The sequence below is a fragment of the Mesoplodon bidens genome (assembly GCF_964165515.1).
Source record: "Mesoplodon bidens genome assembly, chromosome: 19".
In the NCBI taxonomy this organism is placed as follows: domain Eukaryota; kingdom Metazoa; phylum Chordata; class Mammalia; order Artiodactyla; family Ziphiidae; genus Mesoplodon; species Mesoplodon bidens.
The window spans coordinates 18683623-18710531 of record NC_138179.1 but is presented as its reverse complement, the minus strand read 5'-3'; the positions used below and the strand labels follow the sequence as shown (position 1 = coordinate 18710531).

The 26909-nt window shown below is 51.5% G+C and overlaps 3 protein-coding genes and 1 long non-coding RNA gene across 8 annotated transcripts in view; 2 read left to right on the top strand and 2 right to left on the bottom strand.

Moving 5' to 3' along the window:
• Positions 1-5802, top strand: part of ITGAE (integrin subunit alpha E) — a 69893-nt gene extending 64091 nt beyond the window's left edge. For all 3 annotated transcript variants that reach the window (XM_081219405.1, XM_081219406.1, XM_081219404.1), the window contains 3 exons: positions 4582-4732; positions 5369-5440; positions 5726-5802. In XM_081219405.1, coding sequence (XP_081075531.1) covers positions 4582-4732; positions 5369-5440; positions 5726-5730 — 228 coding nt within the window. In that variant the 3' untranslated portion in view covers positions 5731-5802. The remainder of the gene's footprint in view (positions 1-4581; positions 4733-5368; positions 5441-5725) is intronic.
• Positions 5803-7353: 1551 nt separating this feature from the next.
• P2RX5 (purinergic receptor P2X 5) lies at positions 7354-16800 on the top strand. 2 transcript variants are annotated; one of them, XM_081219421.1, is made up of 4 exons: positions 7787-7883; positions 8033-8098; positions 11297-11449; positions 12903-16800. In XM_081219421.1, exons 1-4 carry the CDS (start codon positions 7876-7878, stop codon positions 12970-12972), a joined length of 297 nt encoding a protein of 98 aa, XP_081075547.1. In that variant the 5' UTR covers positions 7787-7875; the 3' UTR covers positions 12973-16800. The 2 variants fall into 2 exon arrangements, with proteins under 2 accessions (XP_081075546.1, XP_081075547.1); XM_081219420.1 differs by lacking the exon at positions 12903-16800 and having other exon boundaries at positions 7354-7883; positions 11297-12260.
• Positions 8105-13723, bottom strand: LOC308607485. 2 transcript variants are annotated; one of them, XR_014014014.1, is made up of 4 exons: positions 13639-13723; positions 12354-12432; positions 10501-10751; positions 8105-10142 (listed from the first exon to the last, which is right to left on the bottom strand). It is a non-coding gene; the product is annotated as an uncharacterized lncRNA (long non-coding RNA). The 2 variants fall into 2 exon arrangements; XR_014014015.1 differs by having other exon boundaries at positions 8105-8755.
• Positions 16801-26034: 9234 nt separating the features above from the next.
• Positions 26035-26891, bottom strand: EMC6 (ER membrane protein complex subunit 6). Its single transcript, XM_081219423.1, has 2 exons — positions 26796-26891; positions 26035-26608 (listed from the first exon to the last, which is right to left on the bottom strand). The coding sequence occupies exon 2, from the start codon at positions 26559-26561 to the stop codon at positions 26229-26231; it is 333 nt and encodes a 110-aa protein (XP_081075549.1). The 5' UTR covers positions 26562-26608; positions 26796-26891; the 3' UTR covers positions 26035-26228.
• Between the last annotated feature and the right edge of the window lie 18 nt (positions 26892-26909).

The window sequence follows — 26909 nt, the reverse complement described above, 5'->3', positions numbered from 1 at the left end:
CAATAGGAGGAACCCCGGGATTTCTTTGGGGGCGGAGAAGGCGGGGCGTTGCTTCCAAAGGAGACCCTCTTCTCACCGCACCCCTCCCGGGCGGCGATCGCCGGGAGGGCCCTCGCAGGCCAGTGGCCGGGCGGCGGTCCGGCGGTGTCACTGTCACAGTCAGGGGAGGAGGCAAGGTCGCAGTCTGAGGCCCCCGCCTGGCCTCGGGCGGCGCTGCCGCGGCCTCGCCAACCGCCGGCCCCCGCCCGGTGAGCCGCGCACCCGGGCGCAGCGGTGCCCACACTGAGGGCCGGGCGGCGGCGGGGGCGGCTCCATGCGGCACACGTGTGGCGACGCGATCGCGGGCCAGGTGAGCCGGCGCCATGGGGCAGGCGGGCTGCAAGGGGCTATACCAGTCGCTCTTCGACTACAAGACCGAGAAGTACGTCATCGCCAAGAACAAGAAGGTGGGCCTGCTCTACCGGCTGCTGCAGGTCTCCATCCTGACCTACCTGGTGGTGTGAGTTCTCCGGGGCTCGGGGCTGGGGAGGGGGAAGGGCCGGCCGGGGCCGCAGCTGTGGCCTCCGGGGGCTGGGAATTGGCCTGGGGGCGCCGGGGGTGCCCTGTGACTGGGCTCTGGGACCCTGCTCGGGGAGGCGGCCCTTCTTGTACCGTTGGGCTTAAGGGTGGGGGGTAAGGAGGGAGCCCTCAACTCCCCAGCGGCTCTTGAGGTGATGAGATGCGCCGGGGTTCCTGGGTCCCCCCATTTGTGAGGCTTTCCGTGGGCAGTTCCTTTCTCCAGGGCTGGGGCCGCCAGTGCTATAGGGCTTTGGGAAGGGGGCGAGGCTGCAGGGGCTTGGGCTGCAGCTGTCATGGCAGCCCCCTGGGCCGTAGCCCGGGCTGGCCCAGGCCCCCGGTGGTTTATTTATAGTCACTGAGCTCAGTGTCAGGCTCCCGGCAGGGGCAACTCATGAGCCTGGCATGTCCCAGAACTCCCTTCTGGCTAGCTCGCCCCACCCGGGGCTGGCCTCTCTGGGGGTCCTGCCCCGAAACCCTCTACCCTCCCTGGCACCCAGCTCTCCTGTCTGCCCCCCTCCCCCGCCCTGCAGGAGCTGGTACCATCAGCTGAGGGGCAGCTCCTTGGGGTCAGCCAGGCACTGTTCAGAGCCCTCACCCCCAAGCAGGGAGCGGACAGGTGGAGAGGAAATGACACCAGACAACTGGGATGCGGATGTGCCTCTTTTATTCCTTTAGTTAATGCTGTTGAGTCCCTCCTACTTCCTGACTTGGGGAGCAGTAGAGGCTCCTCCAGGGAGGGCAGCCCTGACCCCACCTCACTCCCACCCGGAGGCTGGGCTTCATCCCTAATGCACCTGGCTGCCCCCACCTGCGGGCCTTCTGTCTTACTGCTCCTCAGCCAGGCTTCCCTTTCCTCCCCTACATCGTTAGCGCCCACTCATCCTTCACACCTGGCTTCTCGGACGCTCCTCCCCAGAATTCCCACGATGTAATTACATGCTTATTCAGGGGATCATCTGCTTAATGTTCGTGCTGACTGCCCTTGTCAGTCTGGGGATGCCATGAGGGCGGGGCCTGCCTGGTGTCCCCTAACTGCTTAGGGGACAGGTGTGAAATGAATGAGTGAATGAATGGTGGTGGTTGTTCCTTGAGTATTTGCTGAATGTTTCTGTCCAGGCCAGGCCCAGTGTGTCCCTACTAAAATGGCTGGTTGGCTCAAGGGTCACAGCCCTCTCAGAGGTCCTTGGAGATGGGACAGCCTAGGGCCCAGGACATGCCAGCTCTGCCCCCGGGGATGAGGGTGCAAGCACTGCTGCAGGACCTCCGGAAGGCGGCTTCCTGCCCTCTTCTGGCTGCAGTTTTCCCAACTTTACCAAGGGGGGTTGACCTGGACAATCTCTAATTAACAGTAACCTCAGTAATAAGTTGATGTGTTATATTCATTGAGCTCCTCCTCTGTGCCTGGCACTCGCTGTGCTAAGCAATTTACTTGTGCCGTCTCGTTAAAAAAAATGTATTTTTTTTGTATTTTGATGTAATTTATACTCACAGAAAAGTTTTAATAGTACAGTTTTTTTTAATGCCCTTCACCTAGATTCCTCAAATGATAACATTTTACTACATTTGTGTTTTCCTTATCCCTTTCTCTTTCCATGTGTGTGTATACATGTGCAATTTTTTTCTGTTGAGTAGGTTGCAGGCATGATGTCTCTTCACTCCTAAATACTTCTATGGGTATTTCTTAAAAACAAGGAATTCTCTTATTTAATGAAGGACAAGCATGAAAATTCAGAAATTACCATAAAAATATTATCATCTAAGCAACAGACCTTTTGTAAATTGTCCCCAAAATTACCTTTATAGGAAAAGAAAATCCGAAATCATGCCTTGGGTTCAGTTGTCATGTCTCCTTTAATCTGGAATCACTCCTGAGCCTGTCTTTGTATCTTATGACACTGACATTTTTTGGAGAGTGCAGGATCTTTTAAAAACCATTTTAAAATTGAGGTAAAACTCACATAGCATGTAATTCATCATTTTAACCATGTTAAATTACACAATTCAGTGGTTTTTAGTACATTCACAATGTTGTACAACCATCACCACTATCTAATTCCAGGATGTTTCCATCACCCCCAAAAGAAACCTGTGTCTATTAACAGTCATTTGCAATTCTCCCCTACCACCATCCCTCCCTTGGTAACCACTAATCTACTTTTTGTTTCTATAGCCCATTCTGGACATTTCATATAAATCAAATCATTACAACATGTGGCCTTTTTTGTTTGGCTTCTTTCACTTAGCATAATGTTTTCAAGATTTATACATACTGTAGCCTTTGTCAGTAAATTATTCCTTTAATTGCTGAATGATACCTCATTATATGGATACACCACATTTAGTTTATGCATTCATCTGTTGGACATTTGGATTGTTTCTGCTTTTTGGCTATTAGGAATAATGCTGCTAAGAACATTCATGTGTAAGTTTTTGTGTGGATATATGATTTCAATTATACTGAGGAGTGGAATTGCTGGGTCATATGGTAACCTTTTGAGCAACTACCCAACTGCTTTCCACGGCACCTACACCTTTTTACATTCCCACCAGCAAGTACCAATTTTTCTGCATCCTCACCAACACTTGTTATTTTCCATTTTTTGGATTACAGCTGTCTTATTGGGTATGAAGTACTATCTCACTGTGGTTTTTGATTTGCATTTCCTGACTAAAGATGTTGAGCATCTTTTCACGGGTTTATTGGCCATTTGTATACCTTTCTTGGAGAAATATCTATTCAAATCCTTAGCCCATATTTCTTTTTTCTTTTTTTTAATTATTATTACAAATTTATTTATTTTTGGCTGCGTTGGGTCTTCGTTGCTGTGCACGGGCTTTCTCTAGTTGCATCAAGCTGCGGCTAGTCTTAATTGCGGTGTGTGGGCTTCTCATTGCGGTGGCTTCTCTTGTTGTGGAGCACGGGCTGTAGGCGTGCAGGCTTCAGTAGTTGCAGCACGTGGGCTCAGTAGTTGTGGCTTGCAGGCTCAGTAGTTGTGGCACACGGGCTCAGGCGCTCTGCGGCATGTAGGATCCTCCCGGACCAGGGCTCAAACCCGTGTCCCCTGCCTTGGCAGGCTGACTACCTACCACTGCGCCACCAGGGAAGCCCCCTTAGCCCATATTTAAATTGGATTACTTGTCTTTTTTATTGTTGAGTTGTAAGACTTCTTTGTACATTCTGGGTACTAGACCCTTATCAGTTATGTGACTCACAAATATTTTCTCCCATTCTCTGGGTTGTCTTTTCAATTTTTTTTTTTTTTTTTTGTGGTACGCGGGCCTCTCACTGCTGTGGCCTCTCCCATTGCGGGGCACAGCCTCCTGACGCGCAGGCTCAGCGGCCATGGCTCACGGGCCTAGCCGCTCTGCGGCACGTGGGATCTTCCCGGTCCGGGGCATGAACCCGCATCCCCTGTATCGGCAGGCGGACTCTCAACCACTGCGCCACCAGGGAGGCCCTGTCTTTTCAATTTGTCGATAGTGTCCTTCGATGCACAAAAAAGTTCTTAATTTGGATCAAGTCCACCTTACCTATTTCTCCTTTTGTTGCTTGTGTTTTGGGTGTCAAAGAGTACAGGATTTTGCACTCTAATTTTTTAGAATGCCCCTCAGTTTGGGTCTGTCTGAGGTCTCCTCATGATAAGTTCCAGGTTGTGCACCAATGTCCATTAACCATCCTCATCCCTCTGGAAGGAGGTGCACTTAGCCCTGTGTTGACCCCCCGAGTTCATTGGCTCACCCGAGGTCACATGGCAAGTGTGGGTCGAGCCGGTTTCATCCCAGGCTTGCCCGGCTGCAGGGCCTTGGCTCCTGAGAGCAGCAGCCTCTCGCTTCTGGGGTTGCTTGTCACCTCTGCTGCTTGCAGGACTGGCTTTCAGGCGGCAGAGGGAGTTGTGACTCCTGCCCAGGAGCTGGTGGGAAAGGTGGAGCCCCAGGCCTGCCCCCTCCACACCTTGGGGGCCTGAGGAAACTTCCTGAGGGCAGCAATGAGGCTGACGCCCACCTGCTTGCCCCTCCCTGCAGTTGGGTGTTCCTGGTGAAGAAGTGTTACCAAGACACGGACACATCCCTGCAGAGCAGCGTCATCACCAAAGTCAAGGGTGTGACCTTCACCAACACCTCAGAGCTTGGGGAGCGGCTCTGGGATGTTGCCGACTATGTCATCCCACCCCAGGTCTGAGCCCCACCCAGCACAAGGGCCCAGGCTGACAGGGTCTGGATCCGGGTGGGTGACGTGGGAAACTGCTTGGGGAGCCAGGGACCTCCATTCGCTGTCTCCCTTGGCCTGGGACGGCTGCAGAGTTTGCAGATCGACTCTGCCCAGGGCCTTTCCCCCATGCCAAACCCCAGCCCTCCCCAACTGTGCCTTACGGGGCTGCTCTGTTCCCATCAAACCCTGAGCCTGTTGAGACCAAATGGGACCCAGAAAACTTCCAGGTCAGTGTGAGTTGCGTGGCCTGGCACCGAGAGCCCCGCCCTTATATTGGCCACCGTCCCTGGGAGCAGTTCCCTGGGCCGGGGCCAGGCCGTCTCATCACTGCCCCTTCTCCTCTCTCCCCTCCTGTATCTCAGCTTGGACCCTGGGGGCCGAGGTCAGAATGGTTTGGGGTTGTGGGCATGGAAGAGACCCCTCTAAGCATACCTGCTCTGGGACTCCGAGGTCAGTGGGCTCTTGGGTGGGATCCACTGATTTTGTGGCCCCGGTGTCTGCAACACCCATGCAGAGATCCCACCACCTTCCAGGCAGCCCCGGGAAGGGGGGACCCCAAATAGCAGGAGGGGGTTCCTCAACCTCCCTCTGGTTTCGCAGGGAGAGAATGTCTTCTTTGTAATCACCAACCTGGTCGTGACCCCCAACCAGCGGCAGGAAACCTGTGCCGAGGTGCGTCTTGGCGCAGAGAGCTGGGGAGGGGGTGGGAGGGCTGCCAGCAGTGCTTGGGGTCCACCCCTCTCCTGAGGCGGGGTGTCGACCCCCCCAAGGGCCCTGGGGGATGTGTGCACCAGCGTGCACACCTGCATCGTTCAGGGGGGAAGCAGGTTCTCAAGGGGTGAGCCGCCACAGGCAAGAGAGGAACCCCTGGCCTCACCCTGGGGTGGGACCTGGTTCTGAGAAGGGGTCCCTGCAGGTACCTCCCCCCCCCGCCAGGCACCCTTTCTCTCCTGGCAGAGTGAAAGCATTCCTGATGCCTTGTGCTATGAGGACAGCGACTGCCCTCCTGGGGAGCCTGTTGTGGCTGGAAACGGTGAGGCCTGGAGTAGACGGGGCTGGGGGCAGAAGGGGGGCTGGAACCAGGAGGTTCCCGGCATTGTCCTTCTCCCACCCCTGCAGGAGTGAGGACTGGCCGCTGCCTGCGGGCGGGGAGCGAGCAAAAGGGCACCTGTGAGATCTTCGCCTGGTGCCCGGTGGAGACAAAGTCCAGGCCAGCGTGAGTGGCTGTAACCTCGGGACCCTGAGGAGTTACCCAGTCCTGGGCAGTGAGTCCCAGCCCGACGGTGGAGATGTGTCCTGGGGGAGAAGCTAGGGCATCCCACAAAGGCCCCAGGACCACCCCGACATGATCAAATTGACTGTCCTTTGCAAAGGCTCCAGGGCACCCAGGGAGCAGACAGGCTTCAGCCTCAGCACAGGCATGGAGGGGGCGGGGCAGGGCCTTCTGAGCAGACTGTCCTGCCTTGGTTTTCAGGAAGCCACTCCTGGGCGAAGCTGAAGACTTCACTGTTTACATAAAGAACTTCATTCGTTTCCCCAAATTCAACTTCTCCAAGTACGTAGGCCTGTGTGCACGGTGTGTATGGGACACTGTGTGGAATGACCCACTGGGTGACGAGGGGGCACCCTTTCCCGTGCAGTGGCGGCAGGGCTGTGTCCTTTCGTACTGGAGGATGTTGGGGGTGGGAAAGCCGTCAGGATCTGAGGAGGGGCGAAAGGTCAAGGGCTCAGCGTGGGTCAGGCCCGGTTTCTGGCCTGGGAACAGCGAGTGTCACCTTCCTTTCACTGGCTCTTCATGGCCTCCACCCAGGACAAATGTGCTGGACACCACAGACAGAGCGTTCCTGAAGTCCTGTCAGTTTGGCCCCAAGGACCCCTACTGCCCCATCTTCCGACTGGGGTCTGTGGTCCGCTGGACGGGGAGCAGCTTCCAGGAGATAGCTGTGCAGGTGGGTGGTGGGGCTGGAGGGCTCTGGGCTTGAGCTCTGCAATGAGGAGGGGGTGTGGAGGGGGACCCATGGGATGGGGTGGCCCTGCATTCACCTGCCCAGGGACTGTCTCAGAATTAGCTGTGCCGCACAGCCAGCTGTGCCGCACTCGGTGAGGGCCACACTTGCACCCGCGTCTGGCTCTTGAGTCCTGGGGCATCAGCCGAAACCGAGCCAGGAGCCCCACTGGCACCCTGGCTGTGGTGTGAGGTGCCAGTCCTGCAGTAGGTGCTCCCTCAGGTCATTCCCTTCTCCCTGGAGCGTGAAGCAGGAGGATATGGGCTGTCAGCGACGTACTTTTCTCAGTCACCCCAGAGGTGTGAACCCTCCCGGAAGGATGCTCCAGTGGGGCCAACCCCCTGCCTGAGCTCTCCATGAAGAGCTGGTCTGTGACTTCTATCTCCAGAGTTCTGTGCACTGATTCTTGTCTCCTTTGCATCAAGGGTGGTGTGATAGGAATTCAGATTGACTGGGACTGTGACCTTGACAGAGCTCCCTCGGAATGTTACCCTCGCTATTATTTTAACCGTCTGGACAACAGATTTTCAGAAAACTCTCTTGCTTCTGGGTACAACTTCAGGTAACAGGGGCTAAGTCTTATGACCCTGTCCACGTTTCGTGTCCTTGCCTGGGTGCCAGCGCTATGACACCCCTTCCTGGGGGTGGGTGTCAGAGTGGGAGGTGCAGGGAGGCTGCCAGGGGGCCTCTGGGACAGAAGCATTGACCATGGCTCTGGACTTGCCCTGAAGCTGAGGCCTGGGTCAGGCCCATCAGTGCCTTGGTGGCCCGGGTTGGCCCAGCAGTTGTGGGAAAGCCCTTGCCTCTTGGGGGAGCGTCTGGCAAGAACTGCAAAGATCTGAACGAATCTTTTATGTCACGTCAGCAAGGGGGTCTCCAACCTTTCCTGGGGCTGCTGAATGCCAGGGTCCTGGGGTGGGGTGGGGGTTATAAATCTCCAAGGTAGTGGAGCCTGTGTTGCCAAACAGGGAAGACCCAGGCAGGCCGAGGGCTCCCCGAGCCGTGTCTCCCCCAGGTTTGCCAAGTATTACCGAGACGCAGCTGGGGTGGAGCTCCGCACGCTGTTTAAAGCCTACGGGATCCGCTTTGATGTGATGGTGAATGGCAAGGTGTGTGGGTGAGGCTCCCCTTCTGAAGCTGGGCAGGTCCTGGGAGGGTGGGGCATGCTGGGGGGACCCCAGGCCGGCTCTGGTGGAGTCCCTGGGGATCCCGCTGTCCTGCCGCCTTCCTCACCCCACCTTGTCTCTCTGTGCTCCAGGCAGGGAAGTTCAACATCGTCCCCACAGTCATCAACGTGGGCTCAGGGGTGGCGCTCATGGGTGTGGTGAGTACCTCTCCCCCACCCCCTTTACCCTCCGAGCACCCGCGGGGGCGGGCAGGGGGGACACTGCCCCAGGGGAGTTGCCCCAGTGCTCCAGAAAGAACCAGAACTGGGGAGGTCAGTGTGGATATGGGGGTGAACAGGGCTCTCTGGGACTTCACACCCCTCCAGCAGCCCCCAGGTGGCCGTGACTACCTGGGTTTCTCTTTCCAGAGCCAGAGAGGCTTCTGCCTGTGGCTCTGCAGCTGGGGGGTTCTCTGGGATCCTGCGCAGCCTTGTCTCCACTTCTGCTAAAGAGAGGCAGGATCCGGCTATACACAGGGCTTCTCAGCCGCGGCCCTGTTGACACGTAGGGCCAGATCACTTTTTTTGTGGGGTGACTGTGTGCATTGTAGGGTGTCTGACAGCATCCTCGGCCTCTACCCACCAGACGCCAGCGGCACATTCCCTCCCAGTTGTGACTGCCAAAAATGTCTCCAGACGTGGCCAAACTGCCCCCCCCCGCCCCGTTGTGAATCACGGGGCTAAGATGAGAGGCAGGGAAGTCGGGCTGTGGTCCAGGTCTGTCCTTCCAGCTGGGCAGAGGGGCCACCAGAGAGGAAGTAATGGCTGGAGGGCAGGGAAAGGCTTCCTCTGGATATTTCATGCCCCTTTGTTTTTCTGGAAGTTTTTTAAAGACAAGGCAGTCATCAGAGTGGCTCACACACATACCAGCAAGCCCCTTGCCAAGGTTTCTGGCAGCTTTGTCCCTGGTTCCTCTGCCCGGGAGGTCACAGCAGCCCCATGGGGGCTTCCAGGAGGACCTCGGACTGACTTTTTATTGAGACCAGGAACACCGTGTCCTGTAGCAGGACAAAGAGGCCATGCTCCTGAGAGGTGGTCAGTGGATGAAAGTGGGCCCCAAGGGACTCCTCTTAACTGCAGCAACATTGCTGGGGAGCCCTGCACGTTTGCATAGGTAACTTCCCAAGACAGGGGCCACCTTCAGACATCACTTTCTTATGATGCGGGTAAATCAGAACATAGGCATCTGGGGACACATTTGTGGAATGAAGGTAATGGGGAAAAGTGGTAGAGGCTGGGTGGGGGGTGGTGGGAGGAGTGTTCTCTGTGGAACAAGGAATTGATAACCTTTTTGGCATCTGGGGTGGGAAAGGTTGTGCAATGCCCAGGGTCAGAGGACCTGGTTCACCTGTGGTCCTCCATCAACCCTCTCCCACCCACCCCCGCCCCCTCCTCGCTGTGCAGTGGGTGGAGTCGCCCTCTGGTGGAGGAGACTGGTATTTGCGCCATCCACTCTGGTCTGAAGAGCTTGTGTTCAGGTGTCAGTGGGTCGGTCCGCTGGGTTGGCACAGGCCTCCTCATCTTTCCTTGACCGCTGCTGTGGTGTCCTTGTTGTTTAGATACCCTCCAGTCCCTCTCTCACTGCCTACTAAAGGGATCTTCCCGCAATGCCACAATTCCGTTCCTGGCCCTGTTCCCAGGCGTGACGAGCCTGTTCCTCTGCAGTGCCCTTCCTGAGCCTTTTTTCCTTTTTCCTTATATAAAATCCTCTTCAGCCTCAAGACTCAGCCCAGATGTTCCTCCCCAGGCTGAGTCGAGTCCCGTCTTCTCTCTGCTGCCCCTGCTCCTCTCCCCATCACGGGACACTGTCACTCTGTCCTAATTTATATGCTCGTCTCCTGCACCAGAGGGGGAGTCCCCAGAGGGTCTCATTGTCTTACTCTTTCCCGCACCCCAGGGCAGTGCCCTGGCTGAAGGCATGATTCGATGGGATCAGGGTAGTGCAGCGCGCGCAACCTGAGGGGTCAGACGGACCACAGGCTAACTCTGGCTCTACCGTGGACCAGCTTTGTGGTCTTGGACAAAGATGCCTCTTTCTGAGCACAGCTCCCCTCAGGTTGCTGCAGGATCCAATGGGATGTAGTTGGTGTCAGGTGGCCGGGTGCTCCCTGGAAGTCTAGGACTCTGAGTCAGGGACCCCAACTCTCTTGCAGGGGTCTTTCTTCTGCGACCTGGTACTCATCTACCTCATCAAAAAGAGCCACTTTTACCGAGACAAGAAATATGAGGAAGTGAGGTCAGTTATGCCTCCTCCCAGCGGCCCTAGGGGAGCCCACTAGGTCACCCTCTCCCCCTTCCGGGCTCAGAACACTTACCCTGGTTTTATTATTTTTTATTTTTTTATTTTTATTTATTTTTTATTTTTGCTGTACATGGGCCTCTCACTGTTGTGGCCTCTCCCGTTGCGGAGCACAGGCTCCGGACACGCAGGCCCAGCAGCCATGGCTCACGGGCCCAGCCGCTCCGCGGCATGTGGGATCTTCCCAGACCAGGGCACGAACCCGTGTCCCCTGCATCGGCAGGCGGACTCCCAACCACTGCGCCACCAGGGAAGCCCTTACCCTGGTTTTATGTCGGCGTTTGCGGGGTAGAGGCAGGGCTGAATACGGGGAGCTCCCTTGGAAGGGCTGGGTAAGGCGGAATGTTCCGAGTACCGGATCTACAAAACTGGATGCTACTTCAGAGCAGCTGGCAGAAGACAAGACCACCCAGGCCACGGGCAGGAGACCTGGTTTCCAGGCCTGGCCCTGCCACTGTCTCCCCAGGTGACTTTGGACCAGTCCCAGGCCGCCTTGGGCCTCAGTTTCTCTCCCTGTGAGATGAGAGTGTTGGTTACATACAGTGCCTTCCAGCACCTACAATTTTAGGATTCTTGGACTTGGTGGTCCTATTTCCGCCCCCCCACAACTCTGGGGGCCTATTTCCAGGCTTTCTTGGGGGGGTGTGGGGGGGGCTGTGGGGTGTGTGTGTGTGTTTCAGAGGAGGAGAACAGTATGACGGTTGGGTGGACAGGAAGGGGCGAGGGGCTCTGGCCCAGCCCTTGGAGCCTTGGAGAAGGCTTTCTGGAGGAGCTGGGATGGAAAAGGGAAACTGCAGATGGTGGGCTCTGGACAGGCACTGGGCGCTGCTCCCTCAGTCCCACCCCAACCTGGGACGGGGCAGAGGGCCAGCCTGCATCATCTGCCTGGACTGAATCCCAGCCCTGGTTCCCAGGCTGAGCCCTGAGCCCTGACTGCACCTGCCACCCCTGCTGAGCTGCTGGGGGAAGAGGGGCGCCCCCTGCAGGGCGAGTGGCTCACCAGCCCAGGGAGGAGGTGAGACCCACAGGCCAGGGTTAATGGGTCACGTCCTGCCCAGGAACCTCGAGGTCCTCGACCGAATGGCAGAGTCCTCGCAGCAGAGCGTGGCCCCAGACGCGGCGGGGCTGGCGGAGCAGCCAGAGGTGCAGGATGGAGGCGGCGCCCAGAAGGAGAACGGCTGTGTGTGCCGGCAGCTCCTCCAGCCCGCCAGGTGAGGGGCTGCCCAGCCGAGGGCCAGGAACGAGGTCCGCAGAGACAGCCCAGCTGGCTGCTGTGCTCCCTGCTCTGGGTGACCTGGCCCCAGGGCAGGATGCCAGGGACCCAGCAGAGCCCATCCAAGCTGGCCTTGGGGGGCGGGGAGGGGTGCTGGTGGTGCTTTAGCCCCTCCACGATGCCCGTTACCCTCCAGTACCCCTGAGCAGCCACAAACCTGTCTGCTTGCTATGCTGTGCCCATGTTAAGACAGTAACAGTACTATCATTTACTCAGGCTTACTCTGCTGGGCACTGCTCTGAGTTCTTTGTACATGTGAACTCTTTTCAGCAACCTAATGAGGTGGACATTAATATTTCCTGTTCTAATGAGGAAACCGAGGCTCAGAGAGGTCAAGTAACTTGCTCAAGTCACACAGCTAATAAGTGGCAGAGCTGGGATTTGAACCTGGGCAGTGGGTTCCTAGAATCCAGTTCTCCATCAGGTTATTTTGCCTTACCGAGCCCTTCATCCCTCCACGCCCCATCAGATGCCTCCCCTAAGCTCCTCTTTGATGTGGAAATTCTGGAGCTGCCCTAGCCTGAGGACAGTGGTGGCTGTGCTGACAGGTGACCTGCAGGCTGCTCTTCCCCGAGCACTGCCCAGAAGCCCCGGGCAGCCTGGCGCTTTCTGTAGACCTGACCACAGCCTGGCGTGGGAGGGAGCCCCGGGCTGAGTCAGGAGGCAGCCCTCGGGCCTGCTCTGCTTCCCTGCCTCACTATGTGCCCCTGAGCAGGTGCCTGGCCCTTTCTGGGCCTGTTTTCCCTTTTGTTCCAGGGGGCTGGACACAGGGGAACCTCCAGCTCAGTGAGTAGGGTTCCCTGACTCTCCTCTCGTCAACCACATCAGAGGCGTTCACTGACCTGTGGCTGGCTGCCCTCTGCTTCGAGCTTCCATTCTCTGCTGACTCAGCAATTGGCAGCCTCCAGTGGGGAGCTGGGCCTGGGCAGGGAAAGAGAGCGGTGAGCCAGGATGGAGAGGGAAGGCAAAGGATGGAGAGGAGTGAGGAGAGAAAGATGGAGAGGCTGGGAGATCTGCTGGGGTAGGCCTGTGCCAGCAGCCCCCCACGTGCTCCCTGTCACTTCCTGGGTGCTCACCTGAGCTCCTTCACCTGCAAGAGGAAAGAGCGGTTGCCCTGCTGGTCTTGGCCAGCCTCGCCTGTTGCTGTGGGGCTGCAGCGGCTGCTCATTGCTGGGCCAGCTCCAGAGGCCGCGGCCTGAGCGCCTCCCCGTGCCTGGGCCGCGGCCAGGGACCCCTCAGACTGCCGCTCTCCACGAACGCTCACTGCCTGCCGCACTGCCAGCCAGAGGCTTCTGCAGGCGGAGTCTGCCTTTAGGGAGGCCGTTCCTGCCTGCAGGGCTCCCAAGTGTCTTCTGTGCCCTGTGTGCCCCCACCCACCCACCCACCCACAGGTCTGGCCACCAGGGGAATGGAAACGTGAATGTGAAGCAGCTGCAGAACCTGCAGACCGTGGAGGCATAGCCAGAGCTGTTGGCTGACAGCAGATTTGGTGAAGATTTGAGGGCAGAACTACCCACAGCTCTGAACTGGGAAGAGTCATCGTCATCCACATGGGACGGGGCTTCCAGGCACAGCCCTCCCTCCTGCGCTTTGGGATCCTGCTACAAGCTTTTTGTTGTGTGTGTGGGGAGGGGAGCCTCCCAGTGGCCACAGTGGCTCATGCAGAAGAGGCCCTGGGGAGGGGAAGGGTGGAGGGCAGGCCAGGGGCCTAGAGTGTTTTCATTTTTCCTGAGAACTTACTAGGGCATTCAGTTATTCATTAATTCACACAACAAACAACTGATGCCTGCTGCGGGCTGGGCCCTGTCCAAAAGATGCTTGAATGAGACACCTGGCCCCCAGGGAGGGGTGCATGCATGTAACCCTTCAGAGCCGACAGACATGAGAGCTGGGCCCAGCACTCTGGCCTTTCTCCAGCCTCTAGCTGAGACCTGCACAAATCCCTAGAGCGAATGATGGCTCCCCAGAGAAGGACCTTGGCCGACACCCAAGGGGACGTTTGGCCTTGCCCCCAGCAGTGAAACTTAAAGGTGGCCAAGGAGGCAACTGGGAAAGGACTGGACCTGTGAGGAGGCAGCTGGCCATGAGGAAGGAGAGCCTCGGGAAGCTCAGGGGATAGCGTCTCACCCAGATGGGAGACGCGTCTGCCTGTGTGGTTCGGCTCCTGCTGTTCTGTGGGGCTTGCAGTGTCCCTGCTCGGCTTCCCTCCCCGTCTCCTCTAGGGCTCCATCTGAAGGGCTAATGAGATGACGAACGGCGCTCAGTCGTCAGGTGGAAACAGTTGTTACTAGGTTGGCCCTCAACCCTCTCCCTCAGTGGCTGTAAAGCATTGCCACTCGAAGGGTGGTCTGTGGACCAGCAGCCTCCGCATCATCTGGGAGCTTGTTAGAAATGCAGTCTCAGGCCCCTCCCTCACCCCCCTAAATCAGAACCTGCATTTCAACAAGACTCCCAAGTGATTCGTGCGCACGTGAAAGGTTGAGAAGCAGTGCTTGAGGAGATATACAAAACCTGGTTCTCAAAAGGTCAGCTTTGGTGAGTGGCATCAATTTCCAGGTCAGACTTACCTCAAGCAACCTTGAGACCAAGCAGATTCCCCCCTTCCCTCCCTCAGGAAAGTGGCATTATGCTCAATTCATTCAAATTAAAATATTTTGACTGGGTCACACTTAAATGACTCAAAATTTAAGAGGTACGATAGAACAAAAGTGAAAAGCTTCCCTTCCACCCGTTCCCGGAGGCAACCTGTGTTACCAATTCCAAGAGGCTCACCTGTCTTGCTGAGAATCCACTGAGTTACTCCCTCCTTCCCTCAGGAAATGAACTTTTCCTGCCGCCTGCAGTCAGACCAAGTCTCCTCCATCAGATGCAAGAGAATATGCTGGGCTAGGGAGCCGGCTGGCTCGCTTCTCCCTCTGCACTCGCTGAGGAGCCCCAGCGTAAACGCAAGGGGAGGGGTCTAGAACTCAATCACAGTTGTTGAAACCAGCTGGCAGCCCAGGCCTGCAGTGCTGCCCGTCTCCCAGCAAGCCTGGGTGCTGTGTGAGCACCTGCCCTGACTCAAGGGAGCACCCTCTCTGGGAGGACTCTGGTTCTCCGCACAGAGCGCGGAGTAAACATCCTTCCACTGGGGCCTTTGGACAAGAGGGTTGGAGAGGCGTAAAGGTCTCTGGTGAGGCTGGCCTCTGGGGCACAGGGGCGTGGTCCCCAGAACAGGACCCCTTCTAGATCAAGCAGCTCCTCCCCTGGGCTGCTAGGTGACCTGTCAGCAAGCCCAACCCACTGTCTGAAGAGAAAGTGAAAAATCCAGGTGACTTGCTGTGGTGTTTCACTTCCTCTCTAAGGCTAACCTTTGGATCTCATAACACAGCATGTTACTTATATGTTTGGGAGTGAAAAGGGCAGGCAGGGGTCATGGCCGCTGAGGAGTTGGTCTGGTTTCTTTTAACCTGCTTTTGGAATCGCTTGGCCGCAGCCGTAACACTTGGGGACAGCTGTGCTATTTGTTTTATACTGGAATGGAAGTGTCTCCCTACGGCTACTCCTTCAGTCAGTAAATATTTGAGTGCCTGCTGTGTCAGGTGTTGGACTAAATGCTGGTGACACAGTGGCGAGCAGCACAGAAACGGTCCCTGCCCAGGTGCTCAGAGTCTAGGGGTCACACATCCATCACAAACGGGATGGGGTGCTTTGAGAGTCCTCAGGAGTGGCCAGGTTTCCACAAGGAAGTGACACACAAGTTGAAGTCAGAAAGGTTAGTAGCAGTCTAACTAGGTGATGGGGGAAGCATCCAGATCAGGGAACCACATGTAGAAAAGACGTGAGAAAGAGCAACTGAGGAACTGGAATGCAGACGGTGTCACTGGAGCAGCTTCTGTGAGGCTTTCATCAAGTTGACGTTCTTTAATTTTAAGGGTTGCCCCTTTAAACTTACTGCCATGGAGGACTTAACCTAATTGTTTCCTCAAGTCCAGCAAAGCTTTCCAGGTGGCCTCTCCCCTACATGTCAGAGGCCCCATGCTCAGGAAGCCAGACTGGCCAGTGGCCCCCATCAAAGCTTCTGGATGGTGTTACACACAGCCAGTTCCCATGCTTTTGCACAGCACCACGCCTGCCTGCGTTTTTTCATAAACTTGGTGAATGAGTGGGAGGCTCATTAATCTTACAGAAACTGGCTTTGAAGTGGGAAGAAGAGAAGCAGGACCTTGAGCACTTTCCAAACTTGGGAAAGCCCGTTTCTCTCGGTGCACCTCATCAGGAAGATGATCGTGCCAGCCTCCCAAGATCTTCCCATGCTGACGTTTCAGTATCACAGGAATTGTCTACGCTTACGTTCAAGCCCTGGCCTAAAGCCGTCTACCTATTCCATGCCTGTGGAGTACCATGATGGTGGCCAATGGGAAAGTGTTAAATTGGGTGCTGTTAATGTGACATCATAGGGACCAGCCATTGAAAGAGCAAAGTGCGGGCTTCCCTGGTGGTGCAGTAATTGAGAATCCGCCTGCCAGTGCAGGGGACACGGGTTCGAGCCCTGGTCCGGGAAGACCCCACATGCCCCGGAGCAACTGGGCCCATGTGCCACAACTATTGAGCCTGTGCTCTGAAGCCCGTGAGCCACAGCAACTGAGGCCCGTGCACCTAGAGCCTGTGCTCTGCAACAGGAGAGGCCACCGCAATGAGAGGCCTGCGCAATGCGGCGAAGAGTGGCCCCCACTCACTGCAACTAGAGAAAAACCCGCAAGCAGCAACAAAGACCCAGTGCAGCCAAAAATAAATAAAATAAATTAAAAAAAAAAAAAAAGCGCAAAGTGCCCTTTACTCCTGATGCAGTGGTCATCAGGACTGACTAGTCACGGATGCCGTTTTGTGCCCCCCAAGCCCATCAGTTCCTTTCTCAATGGCTAGCTGACCCCTGGGGAACCAGTCATAAAGGGGGGAATGTGACTTCCTCCAGGTGTCTCTGAGTACCCCAGCTAGGGTCTGCAGTGCCCTGGGAAGTCCCTAAATCGCCCCATTTGGAATGGCATCTTGCATTGTCTGGAAAAGGGCTCCACTTGGTTCCAACCTGCCCCCCACCTCCCCAAGTGGTACACCTCTCCTCAGAGCATATTCTCCAGTGGACCCAAGAGTGCTCTCTACAAAAGACACCTTTCTTTCAGCTGTTTCCCCTTAGGCCAGCACACAGAATTAAAGGGGGGAGATATCAAGCATTTTCTGGGTCCTGACCAGTATATGTATTTTCTGACATTTTAATTTGGTTATAAAACAATAAAAGGTGTTAATTTTAAATGTGTCCTGATCTTCTCTCCTTCATATTTTCATGGTTACCTGGTGTTTTAGAGGAACACGTAAAGAAGGCAAGACCAAAAGAGGCCGACACAAGAAGCAAGTAGTGAGCAATATATTACTTTCCTTATTGTCTTGCAAAGAAATTCAAATGAAAGGAAACTCTTTAAATGAGCAAACATTAAAGGACTAGGAAGGCACTGATAAAACTGGTCCTTTTCATTTAATGAGTATAATCTGATAAAACTCTGGAAAGCATTTGGAATCAAGTTTTTAGCTTCTAGTAGCTTACTAAATTCCCTCAAAATGATACAGATGTGAAGACATGCACTGCAGTCTTTTTTATAACATTTCAAACAATTTTACTGCCCAACAATAGAGGAATGGTTAAGTAAATCAGCTCACTTTTCCCCATACCCCCCAGCAGGACTCACCCTGCATCAGGACTGAACCCTCCCTTCCCACTTAGAGAAGTCCCTGAAAGGACCAGGGAGGTTGGGAGAGCGGGTGGGGCGTGTAAACCACGAACGTGAGCGTCTTCACTGGTGGTCAGAGGTGGCCACTGGGAGAAGGAGGCAAAGCTATCACCTCAGCCGCTTCTTGGCTTCATGTGAAAACATCTGGTCCAAAGCCCAAAATGGGATTCAGGAGGCCTGGGCCTCCGCTCTTGGTCACAGGTCACCACCTACTATCTGTAAAAGGGGACCTGAATTCCAGCTCTCAGATTCCCTTCTGATCTAAAACTGGTTCTTTTCTAAAAGTCCCAATCTGATCACATCGCTCCTAGCTAAAACTTTCAAAGGCTCCCCCCAATTGCTATTCGTATCAAGGGCAAACTGTAATTGAGCAAGAGCCTATGTGGCCTTCCCAGGACAGAATGTCCTCCACATGCCTCCTGTCTGTAGAAAAACTTTAGCTTCCTAGGCTTTCCCCCAGTTCCAAAGAATAAATTTAATCAGAGAAGTGAGAAAACACAGAAAGAAAGGAAAACAGTCAAGCAAGACAAAATAATAGCTAAGCAAATAATAGCTAAACTAAGTCAAACACCTTTAGTTCCTCCTCAACGGCTACAGATAACATTCTGAGCCACGTCCTTGGAGCTGTTTTGCAGATAATGAAACCCTCACCAGGTGGAAGAAGTTAACTGTATGCTGCCCACAAGCAGTAGACCCCAGACCTGTTAGAACCAGAACGTTGATGATGTTAACTCATGGTCACCTCAACAGCAACCAATCAGAAAACTGTCCACAGGTTGATCATGCACCCTGCAACCCTCTCCCTCACCCTGTCTTAAAAAAACTTTCCCTGAAAGCCATCAGGGAGTTTGGGCCTCTTGAGCACTAGCTGCCTGGTCTCCTTGCTCTGTGCCTGCAATAAGCACTGCACTTTCCTTCACCACTACCCAGTGTAAGTAGATTGGTTTTACTGCGCATGGACAATTGGACCCAAGTTTAGTTCGGCAGCAAAACCTCCCACTGTGCTCTACCTCAGGGCCTCTTCTCTCTAACTTTTCAGACACAGGCCAAACTCCTTTGTTCTCAATGGCCCTCACACATGCACTCTGTTGCAAGTAACCCCTTCTCCACACTTGACTGTTACTCAACCTTTGCATCCTAATTGTAATGTTATTTCCTCAAAGAAGCTACTCTGTGGGCTTCCCTGGTGGCTCAGTGGTTAAGAATCCGCCTGCCAATGTAGGGGACACAGGTTTGAGCCCTGGTCCGGGAAGATCCCACATGCCGTGGAGACACTAAGCCCGTGCACCACAACTACTGAGCCTGTGCTCTACAGCCCATGAGCCACAGCTACTGAGCCCACATGCCACTGAGCCCACATGCCACAACAACTGAAGCCTGTGTGCCTAGACCCCATGCTCCGCAACAAGAGAAGCCACCGCAATGCGAAGCCCATCGACACAACTAGAGAAAGCCCACGTGCAGCAACGAAGATGCAATGCAGCCAAAAATAAATAAAATAAGTAAACTGAGAGATTGGTTCAAGATGGCGGAGTAGAAGGACGTGCTCTCACTCCCTCTTGCGAGAGCATCGGAATCACAACCAACTGCTGAACAGTCATCGACAGGAAGACACTGGAACTCACCAAAAAAGATACTCCACATCCAAAGATAAAGGAGAAGCCACAATGAGACGATAGGAGGGATGCAATCACAATAAAATCACATCCCATAACTGCTGGGTGGGTGACTCACAAACTGGAGAATACTTATACCACAGAAGTCCACCCACTGGAGTGAAGGTTCTGAGCCCCACATCAGGCTTCCCAATCTGACGTCCAGCAACGGGAGGAGGCATTCCTAGAGAATCAGACTTTGAAGGCCAGCGGGATTTGACTGCAGGACTTCGACAGGACTGGGGGAAACAGAGACTCCACTCGTGGAGGGCACACACAAAGTAGTGTGTGCATCGGGACCCAGGGGAAGGAGCAGTGACCGCACAGGAGACTGAACCAGACCTACCTGCTAGTGTTGGAGGGTCTCCTGCAGAGGCGGGGGTGAGGGTGGGGGTGGCCGCTGTGTCTTACTGTGAGGACAAGGACACTGGCAGCAGAAGTTCTGGGGAGTACTCCTTGGTGTGAGCCATCCCAGAGTCCGCCATTAGCCCCACCAAAGAGCAGGTAGGCTCCAGTGTTGGGTCGCCTCAGGGCAAACAACCAACAGGGAGGGAACCCAGCCCCAACCATCAGCAGACAAGCGGATTAGGATTAAAGTTTTACTGAGCTCTGCCCACCAGAGCAACAGCCAGCTGTACCCACCACAAGTCCCTCCCATTAGCAAACCTGCAAAAGCCTCTTAGATAGCTTCATCCACCAGAGGGCAGAACTACAATCCTGCAGCCTGTGGAACAAAAACCACATTCACAGAAAGACAGACAAGATGAAAAGGCAGAGGTCTATGTATCAGATGAAGGAACAAGAAAAAAACCCCAGAAAAAACAACTAAATGAAGTGGAGATAGGCAACCTTCCAGAAAAAGAATTCAGAATAATGATAGTGAAGATGATCCAGGACCTCGGAAAAAGAATGGAGGCAAAGATCAAGAAGATGCAAGAAATGTTTAACAAAGACCTAGAAGAATCAAAGAACAAACAAACAGAGATGAACAACACAATAACTGAAATGAAAACTACACTAGAAGGAATCAATAGCAGAATAACTGAGGCAGAAGAACGGATAAGTGACCTGGAAGACAGAACGGTGGAATTCACTGCTGCGGAACAGAATAAAGAAAAAAGAACGAAAAGAAATGAAGACAGCCTAAGAGACACCTCTGGGACAACATTAAACGCAACAACATTCACATTATAGGGGTCCCAGAAGGAGAAGAGAGAGAGAAAGGACCAGAGAAAATATTTGAAGAGATTATAGTCAAAAACTTCCCTAACATGGGAAAGGTAATAGCCACCCAAGTCCAGGAAGTGCAGAGAGTCCCATACAGGATAAACCCAAGGAGAAACAGGCCCGGACACATGGTAATCAAATTGGCAAAACTTAAAGACAAAGAAAAATTATTGAAAGCAGCAAGGGAAAAATGACAAATAACATACAAGGGAACTCCATAAGGTTAAGAGCTGATTTCTCAGCAGAAACTCTACAAGCCAGAAGGGAGTGGCATGACATATTTAAAGTGATGAATATGTAACCTACAACCAAGATTACTCTACCCGGCAAGGATCTCATTCAGATTCGATGGAGAAATCAAAAGCTTTACAGACAAGCAAAAGCTAAGAGAATTCAGCACCACCAAACCAGCTCTACAACAAATGCTAAAGGAACTTCTGAAAGTGGGAAACACAAGAAAAGGACCTACAAAAACAAACCCAAAACAATTAAGAAAATGGTAACAGGAACATACATATCGATAATTACCTTAAACGTGAATGGATTAAATGCTCCAACCAAAAGACACAGGCTCGCTGAATGGATACAAAAACAAGACCCATATATATGTTGTCTACAAGAGACCCACTTCAGACCTAGGGACACATACAGACTGAAAGTGAGGTGATGGAAAAAGATATTCCAAGCAAATGGAAATCAAAAGAAAGCGGGAGGGGCTTCCCTGGTGGCGCAGTGGTTGAGAGTCCGCCTGCCGATGCAGGGGACACGGGTTCGTGCCCTGGTCGGGGAAGATCCCATGTGCCGCAGAGCGGCTCGGCCTGTGAGCTATGGCTGCTGAGCCTGCGTGTCCAGAGCCTGTGCTCCACAACCAGAGAGGCCACAACAGTGAGAGGCCCACGTATCGCAAAAAAAAAGAAAGCTGGAGTAGCAATACTCATCAGATAAAACAAACTTTAAAATAAAGAATGTTACAAGAGACAAGGAAGGACACTACATACTGATCAAGGGATCAATCCAAGAAGAAGATATAACAATTATAAATATATATGCACCCAACACAGGAGCACCTCAATACATAAGGCAACTGCTAACAGCTATAAAAGAGGAAATTCACAGTAACACAGTAATAGTGGGGGACTTTAACACCTCACTTACACCAATGGACAGATCATCCAAACAGAAAATTAATAAGGAAACACAAGCTTCAAATGACACAACAGACCAGATAGATTTAATTGATATTTATAGGACATTCCATCCAAAAACAGCAGATTACACTTTCTTCTCAAGTGCGCATGAAACATTCTCCAGGATAGGTCACATCTTGGGTCACAAATCAAGCCTCAGTAAATTTAAGAAAATTAAAATCATACCGAGCATCTTTTCTGACCACAACGCTATGAGATTAGAAATCAATTACAGGGAAAAAAACATAAAAAACCACAAACACATGGAGGCTAAACAATGCATTACTAAATAACCAAGAGATCACTGAAGATATCAAAGTCGAAATCAGAAAATACCTAGAGACAAATGACAGTGAAAACACAACGATCCCAAACCTATGGGATGCAGCAAAAGCACTTCTAAGAGGGAAGTTTACAGCAATACAATCCTACCTTAAGAAACAGGAAACATCTCGAATAAACAATCTAAACTTACACCTAAAGGAACTAGAGGAAAAAGAACAAACAAAACCCAAAGTTAGTAGAAGGAAAGAAATCATAAAGACCAGAGCAGAAATAAATGAAATAGAAACAAAGAAAACAATAGCAAAGATCAATAAAACTAAAAGCTGGTTCTTTGAGAAGATAAACAAAATTGATAAACCATTAGCCAGACTCATCAAGAAAAAGAGGGAGAGGACTCAAATCAATAAAATTAGAAATGAGAAAGGAGAAGTTACAACAGACATGGCAGAAATACAAAGCATCCTAAGAGACTACTACAAGCAACTCTATGCCAATAAAATGGACAACCTGGAAGAAATGGACAAATCCTTAGAAAGGTATAACCTTCCAAGACTGAACTAGGAAGAAACAGAAAATATGAACAGACCAATCACAAGTAATGAAATTGAAACTGTGATTAAAAATGTTCCAAAAACAAAAGTCCAGAACCAGATGGCTTCACAGGCGAATTCTATCAAACATTCAGAGAAGAACTAACACCCATCCTTCTCAAACTCTTCCAAAAATGTGCAAAGGAACACTCCCAAACTCATTCTATGAGGCCACCATCACCCTGATACCAAAACCAGACAAAGATACTACAAAAAAAGAAAATTACAGACCAATTTCACTGATGAACATAGATGCAAAAATCCTCAACAAAATACCAGCAAACAGAATCCAACAGCACATTAAAAGGATCATACACCATGATCAAGTGGGGTTTATTCCAGGAATGCAAGGATTCTTCAATATATGCAAATCAATCAACGTGATACACCATATTAACAAATTGAAGGAGAAAACCATATGATCATCTCAATAGAGGCAGAGAAAGCTTTCGACAAAATTCAACACCCATTTATGATAAAAACCCTGCAGAAAGTAGGCATAGAGGGAACTTTCCTCAACATAATAAAGGCCATATATGACAAACCCACAGCCAACATCGTCCTCAATGGTGAAAAACTGAAAGCATTTCCACTAAGATCAGGAACAAGACAAGGTTGCCCACTCTCACCACTCTTATTCAACATAGTTTTGGAAGTTCTAGCCACAGCAATCAGAGAAGAAAAGGAAATACAAGGAATCCAAATCGGAAAAGAAGTAAAGCTGTCACTGTTTGCAGATGACATGATACTATACATAGAGAATCCTAAAGATGCTACCAGAAAACTACTAGAGCTAGTCAATGAATTTGGTAAAGTAGCAGGATACAAAATTAATGCACAGAAATCTCTGGCATTCCTATACACTAATGATGAAAAATCTGAAAGTGAAATCAAGAAAACACTCCCATTTACCATTGCAACAAAAAGAATAAAGTATCTAGGAATAAACCTACCTAAGGAGACAAAAGACCTGTATGCAGAAAATTATAAGACACTGATGAAAGAAATTAAAGATGATACAAATAGATGGGGAGATATACCATGTTCTTGGATTGGAAGAATCAACATTGTGAAAATGACTCTACTACCCAAAGCAATCTACAGATTCAATGCAATCCCCATCTACCCCATGCCAACTACCACTGGCATTTTTCACAAAACTAGAACAAAAAAATTTCACAATTTGTATGGAAACACAAAAGACCCCGAATAGCCAAAGCAATCTTGAGAACGAAAAACGGAGCTGGAGGAATCAGGCTCCCTGACCTCAGACTATACTACAAAGCTACAGTAATCAAGACAGTATGGTACTGCACAAAAACAGGAAGATAGATCAATGGAACAGGATAGAAAGCCCAGAAATAAACCCACGCACATATGGTCACCTTATCTTTGATAAAGGAGGCAGGAATGTACAGTGGAGAAAGGACAGCCTCTTCAATAAGTGGTGCTGGGAAAACTGGACAGGTACATGTAAAAGTATGAGATTAGATCACTCCCTAACACCATACACAAAAATAAGCTCAAAATGGATTAAAGACCTAAATGTAAGGCCAGAAACTATCAAACTCTTAGAGGAAAACATAGGCAGAACACTCTATGACATAAATCACAGCAAGATCCTTTTTGACCCACCTCCTAGAGAAATGGAAATAAAAACAAAAATAAACAAATGGGACCTGATGAAACTTAAAAGCTTTCGCACAGCAAAGGAAACCATAAACAAGACCAAAAGACGACCCGCAGAATGGGAGAAAATATTTGCAAATGAAGCAACTGACAAAGGATTAATCTACAAAATATATAAACACCTCATGCAGCTCAATATTAAAAAAAAAAACAACCCAATCCAAAAATGGGCAGAAGACCTAAATAGACATTTCTCCAAAGAAGACATACAGATAGCCAAGAAGCACATGAAAAGCTGCTCAACATCACTAATTATTAGAGAAATGCAAATCAAAACTACAATGAGGGGCTTCCCTGGTGGCGCAGTGGTTGAGAATCCGCCTGCTGATGCAGGGGATATGGGTTCGTGCCCTGGTCCGGGAAGATCCCACATGCCGCGGAGCGGCTAGGCCCGTGAGCCATGGCCGCTGAGCCTGCGCGTCCGGAGCCTGTGCTCCGCAACGGGAGAGGCCACAACAGTGAGAGGCCCGCGTACCGCAAACAAAACAAAACAAAAAAAACCAAACAAACAACAACAAAAAACTACAATAAGGTATCACTTCACATCAGTTAGAATGGGCATCATCAGAAAATCTACAAACAATAAATGCTGGAGAGGGTGTGGAGAGAAGGGAACCCTCTTGCACTGTTGGTGGGAATGTAAATTGCTACAGCCACTATAGAGAACAGTATGCAGGTTCCTTAAAAACCTAAAAACAGAATTACCATATGACCCAGCAATCCCACTACTGGGCATATACCTAGAGAAATCATAATTCAAAAAGACACATGCACCCCAATGTTCATTGCAGCACTATTTACAATAGCCAGGTCATGGAAGCAACCTAAATGCCCACCGACAGACAAATGGATAAAGAAGATGTGGTACATATATACAATGGAATATTACTCAGCCATAAAAAGGAACAAAATTGGGTCATTTGTAGAGACATGGACAAATCTAGAGACTATCATACAGAGTGAAGTAAGTCAGAAAGAGAAAAACAAATATCATATATTAACACATATATGTGGAACCTAGAAAAATGGTACAGATGAACCAGTCTGCAGGGCAGAAATTGAGACACAGATGTAGAGAACAAACGTATGGACACCAAGTGGGGAAAGCGGCGGGGGAGGTAGTCATGGTGGTGGTGGTGGGATGAATTGGGAGTTTCGGATTGACATATATACACTAATATGTATACAATGGATAACTAATAAGAACCTGCTGTATTAAAAAATAAATAAAATTTAAAAATTAAAAAAAAAAAAGCTACCCCACAACCTGGGTTAGGTTTGGGGCTCCCGTGTACTCTCTTTGTAGCTCTTATAATCTGACTGTGAAATCAGGTAATGCTGGTCTTCCCAGTTAAAACTATAAATTCCACAAGCAACGTGTTCCTTACTTAACGCTAATGCAATATTTATTTCTCAATTAAATGTATGCATTTTATTTTAAAATAAGCCTCCTGACAGGAAGGGATCGTGGATCAGCATATAGACAGAGGCATTTACACTCTAAACAAGCCCATAGATTAGCTTAATCAATCAGTCTGTTTAATTCTCACTAGACAGAGTCTAGAAAAAAAGAGCTTGCTTTTTAAAAACTGGAAACAGCTGGCTCTAACTAGGTGAAATGGAACTGAAATGATACCACTCATACCGTCAGAGTAGTGGTTGGGAGGGAAGGCTGGGTTCTGAAAAGGTACAGTCAGCCAATACAGTAAGAGCAATTAAGAGACCTACATTTGAATCCTGGCTCGGCCTCTTCCCAGCTGTGCCTCCTCCGGCAGAGGTATGTAGCCTCTCTGAGCCTCAGGTTCATCACTGGGGAATAATAATCACATCTACTCCATAAGGACATTGCGAGAATTAACGCAGTAACGAGTGTAAAAGGTACAAGGTACAATGCTTGGCATACAAGGCGCACTTAATAAATATTAACTGTTATTAGTTCTCAGGATGTTAACGGTAAATTCTCTCCTTATTCAGGCCCTAGTGGCCCCTCTCTGAGGGGCCTATGTATAAATGCAAGGAAAGGACAGAAAACTAAGGCGCAGTCCCAGCTCTCCCGGAGTCAATACCGGGCGATTTTGCACCCATGGCAGACAGGGGGTACGCGTTAAGGTAGGAAGAAAACTCCACAAAGGGTCTCACGCTTCATTTAATCTGTAGAACAGTACAGGCTCTTCGTCTTAAGATATAAATTATTTATAACGTTACAGGACAAGCGGCGACTCCAACAATTTAAAAACTAGGTAAGTCTACCTGGTGTTAATTTCTGGCAACAGTCCTCCCAATCTTTTTTTTTTTTTTTTTAAAGTCATCCCTGCCCACGTTTCAGTAGACGTGCACCATGCCGTAGAGGAATGTCCAGAACAGGACGTAGGTGAAGAGGCCTCCGATGAGACCTCCTGTAAAGAGAGGTCTTCGCGACTTAAAGTATTTGTTCCACCTCCTTCCCGCCTTGAGAATTAAGAGCAGGGAGAGCAGGATGGAGGCGAGCAGGTAGAAGATGAAGCCGTAGAGGCCGGTGAGGCCGAGGATGCCGGCCGTGGCCCCTGACAGCGCCGACACGGAGGTCCGGCAGTAATCCAGGACGGCGGCGTTGCCCCGCACAGCGGCCTCGCTGATGAACGGCGGCCCCTCCCGCTTGGCCACCACAGCGGCCATCGCACCCGCCCGGCTCGGCCTCTGCTTTCTCGTGGAGCAACGAGGGGCTGCGGAGAGAACCAAGTTACAGGTGGCGCCCGGAGCGTGGCGACTTGGGTTCGCGCCGCCCCTCCCCCTGGGGCTGCGGAGACCTCGCACCCCTCAGTCTCGGACCTTCGAAAGACGCTGAAAAGGCTAAGGGCTCGGGGTTGCTGGCGGCACATCTGCATTTCCCGCCCAGACTCGCCCACTTACCTGGAACCCGGCGGCGGACGCAGTAGCTCGGCGCTCCCTCAGAGAGCCCGTGGTACGGATTCCCGCGACGCCATCTTGCACTGGAGGATGCTGGGACGGCCCAGCCTGCGCAGT

Excerpts from the sequence above, each read along its gene's own strand:
- P2RX5 (XM_081219420.1), top strand. The coding sequence starts at position 7,674 with ATGCCAGGGTCCTGGGGTGGGGTGGGGGTTATAAATCTCCAAGGTAGT. Across the intron at positions 7,884-8,032 it reads ATGTGATGGTGAATGGCAAG|GCAGGGAAGTTCAACATCGT; the intron begins GTGTGTGGGTGA and ends TCTGTGCTCCAG. Across the intron at positions 8,099-11,296 it reads GGGTGGCGCTCATGGGTGTG|GAACCTCGAGGTCCTCGACC; the intron begins GTGAGTACCTCT and ends CGTCCTGCCCAG.
- EMC6 (XM_081219423.1), bottom strand. The coding sequence starts at position 26,561 with ATGGCCGCTGTGGTGGCCAAGCGGGAGGGGCCGCCGTTCATCAGCGAG.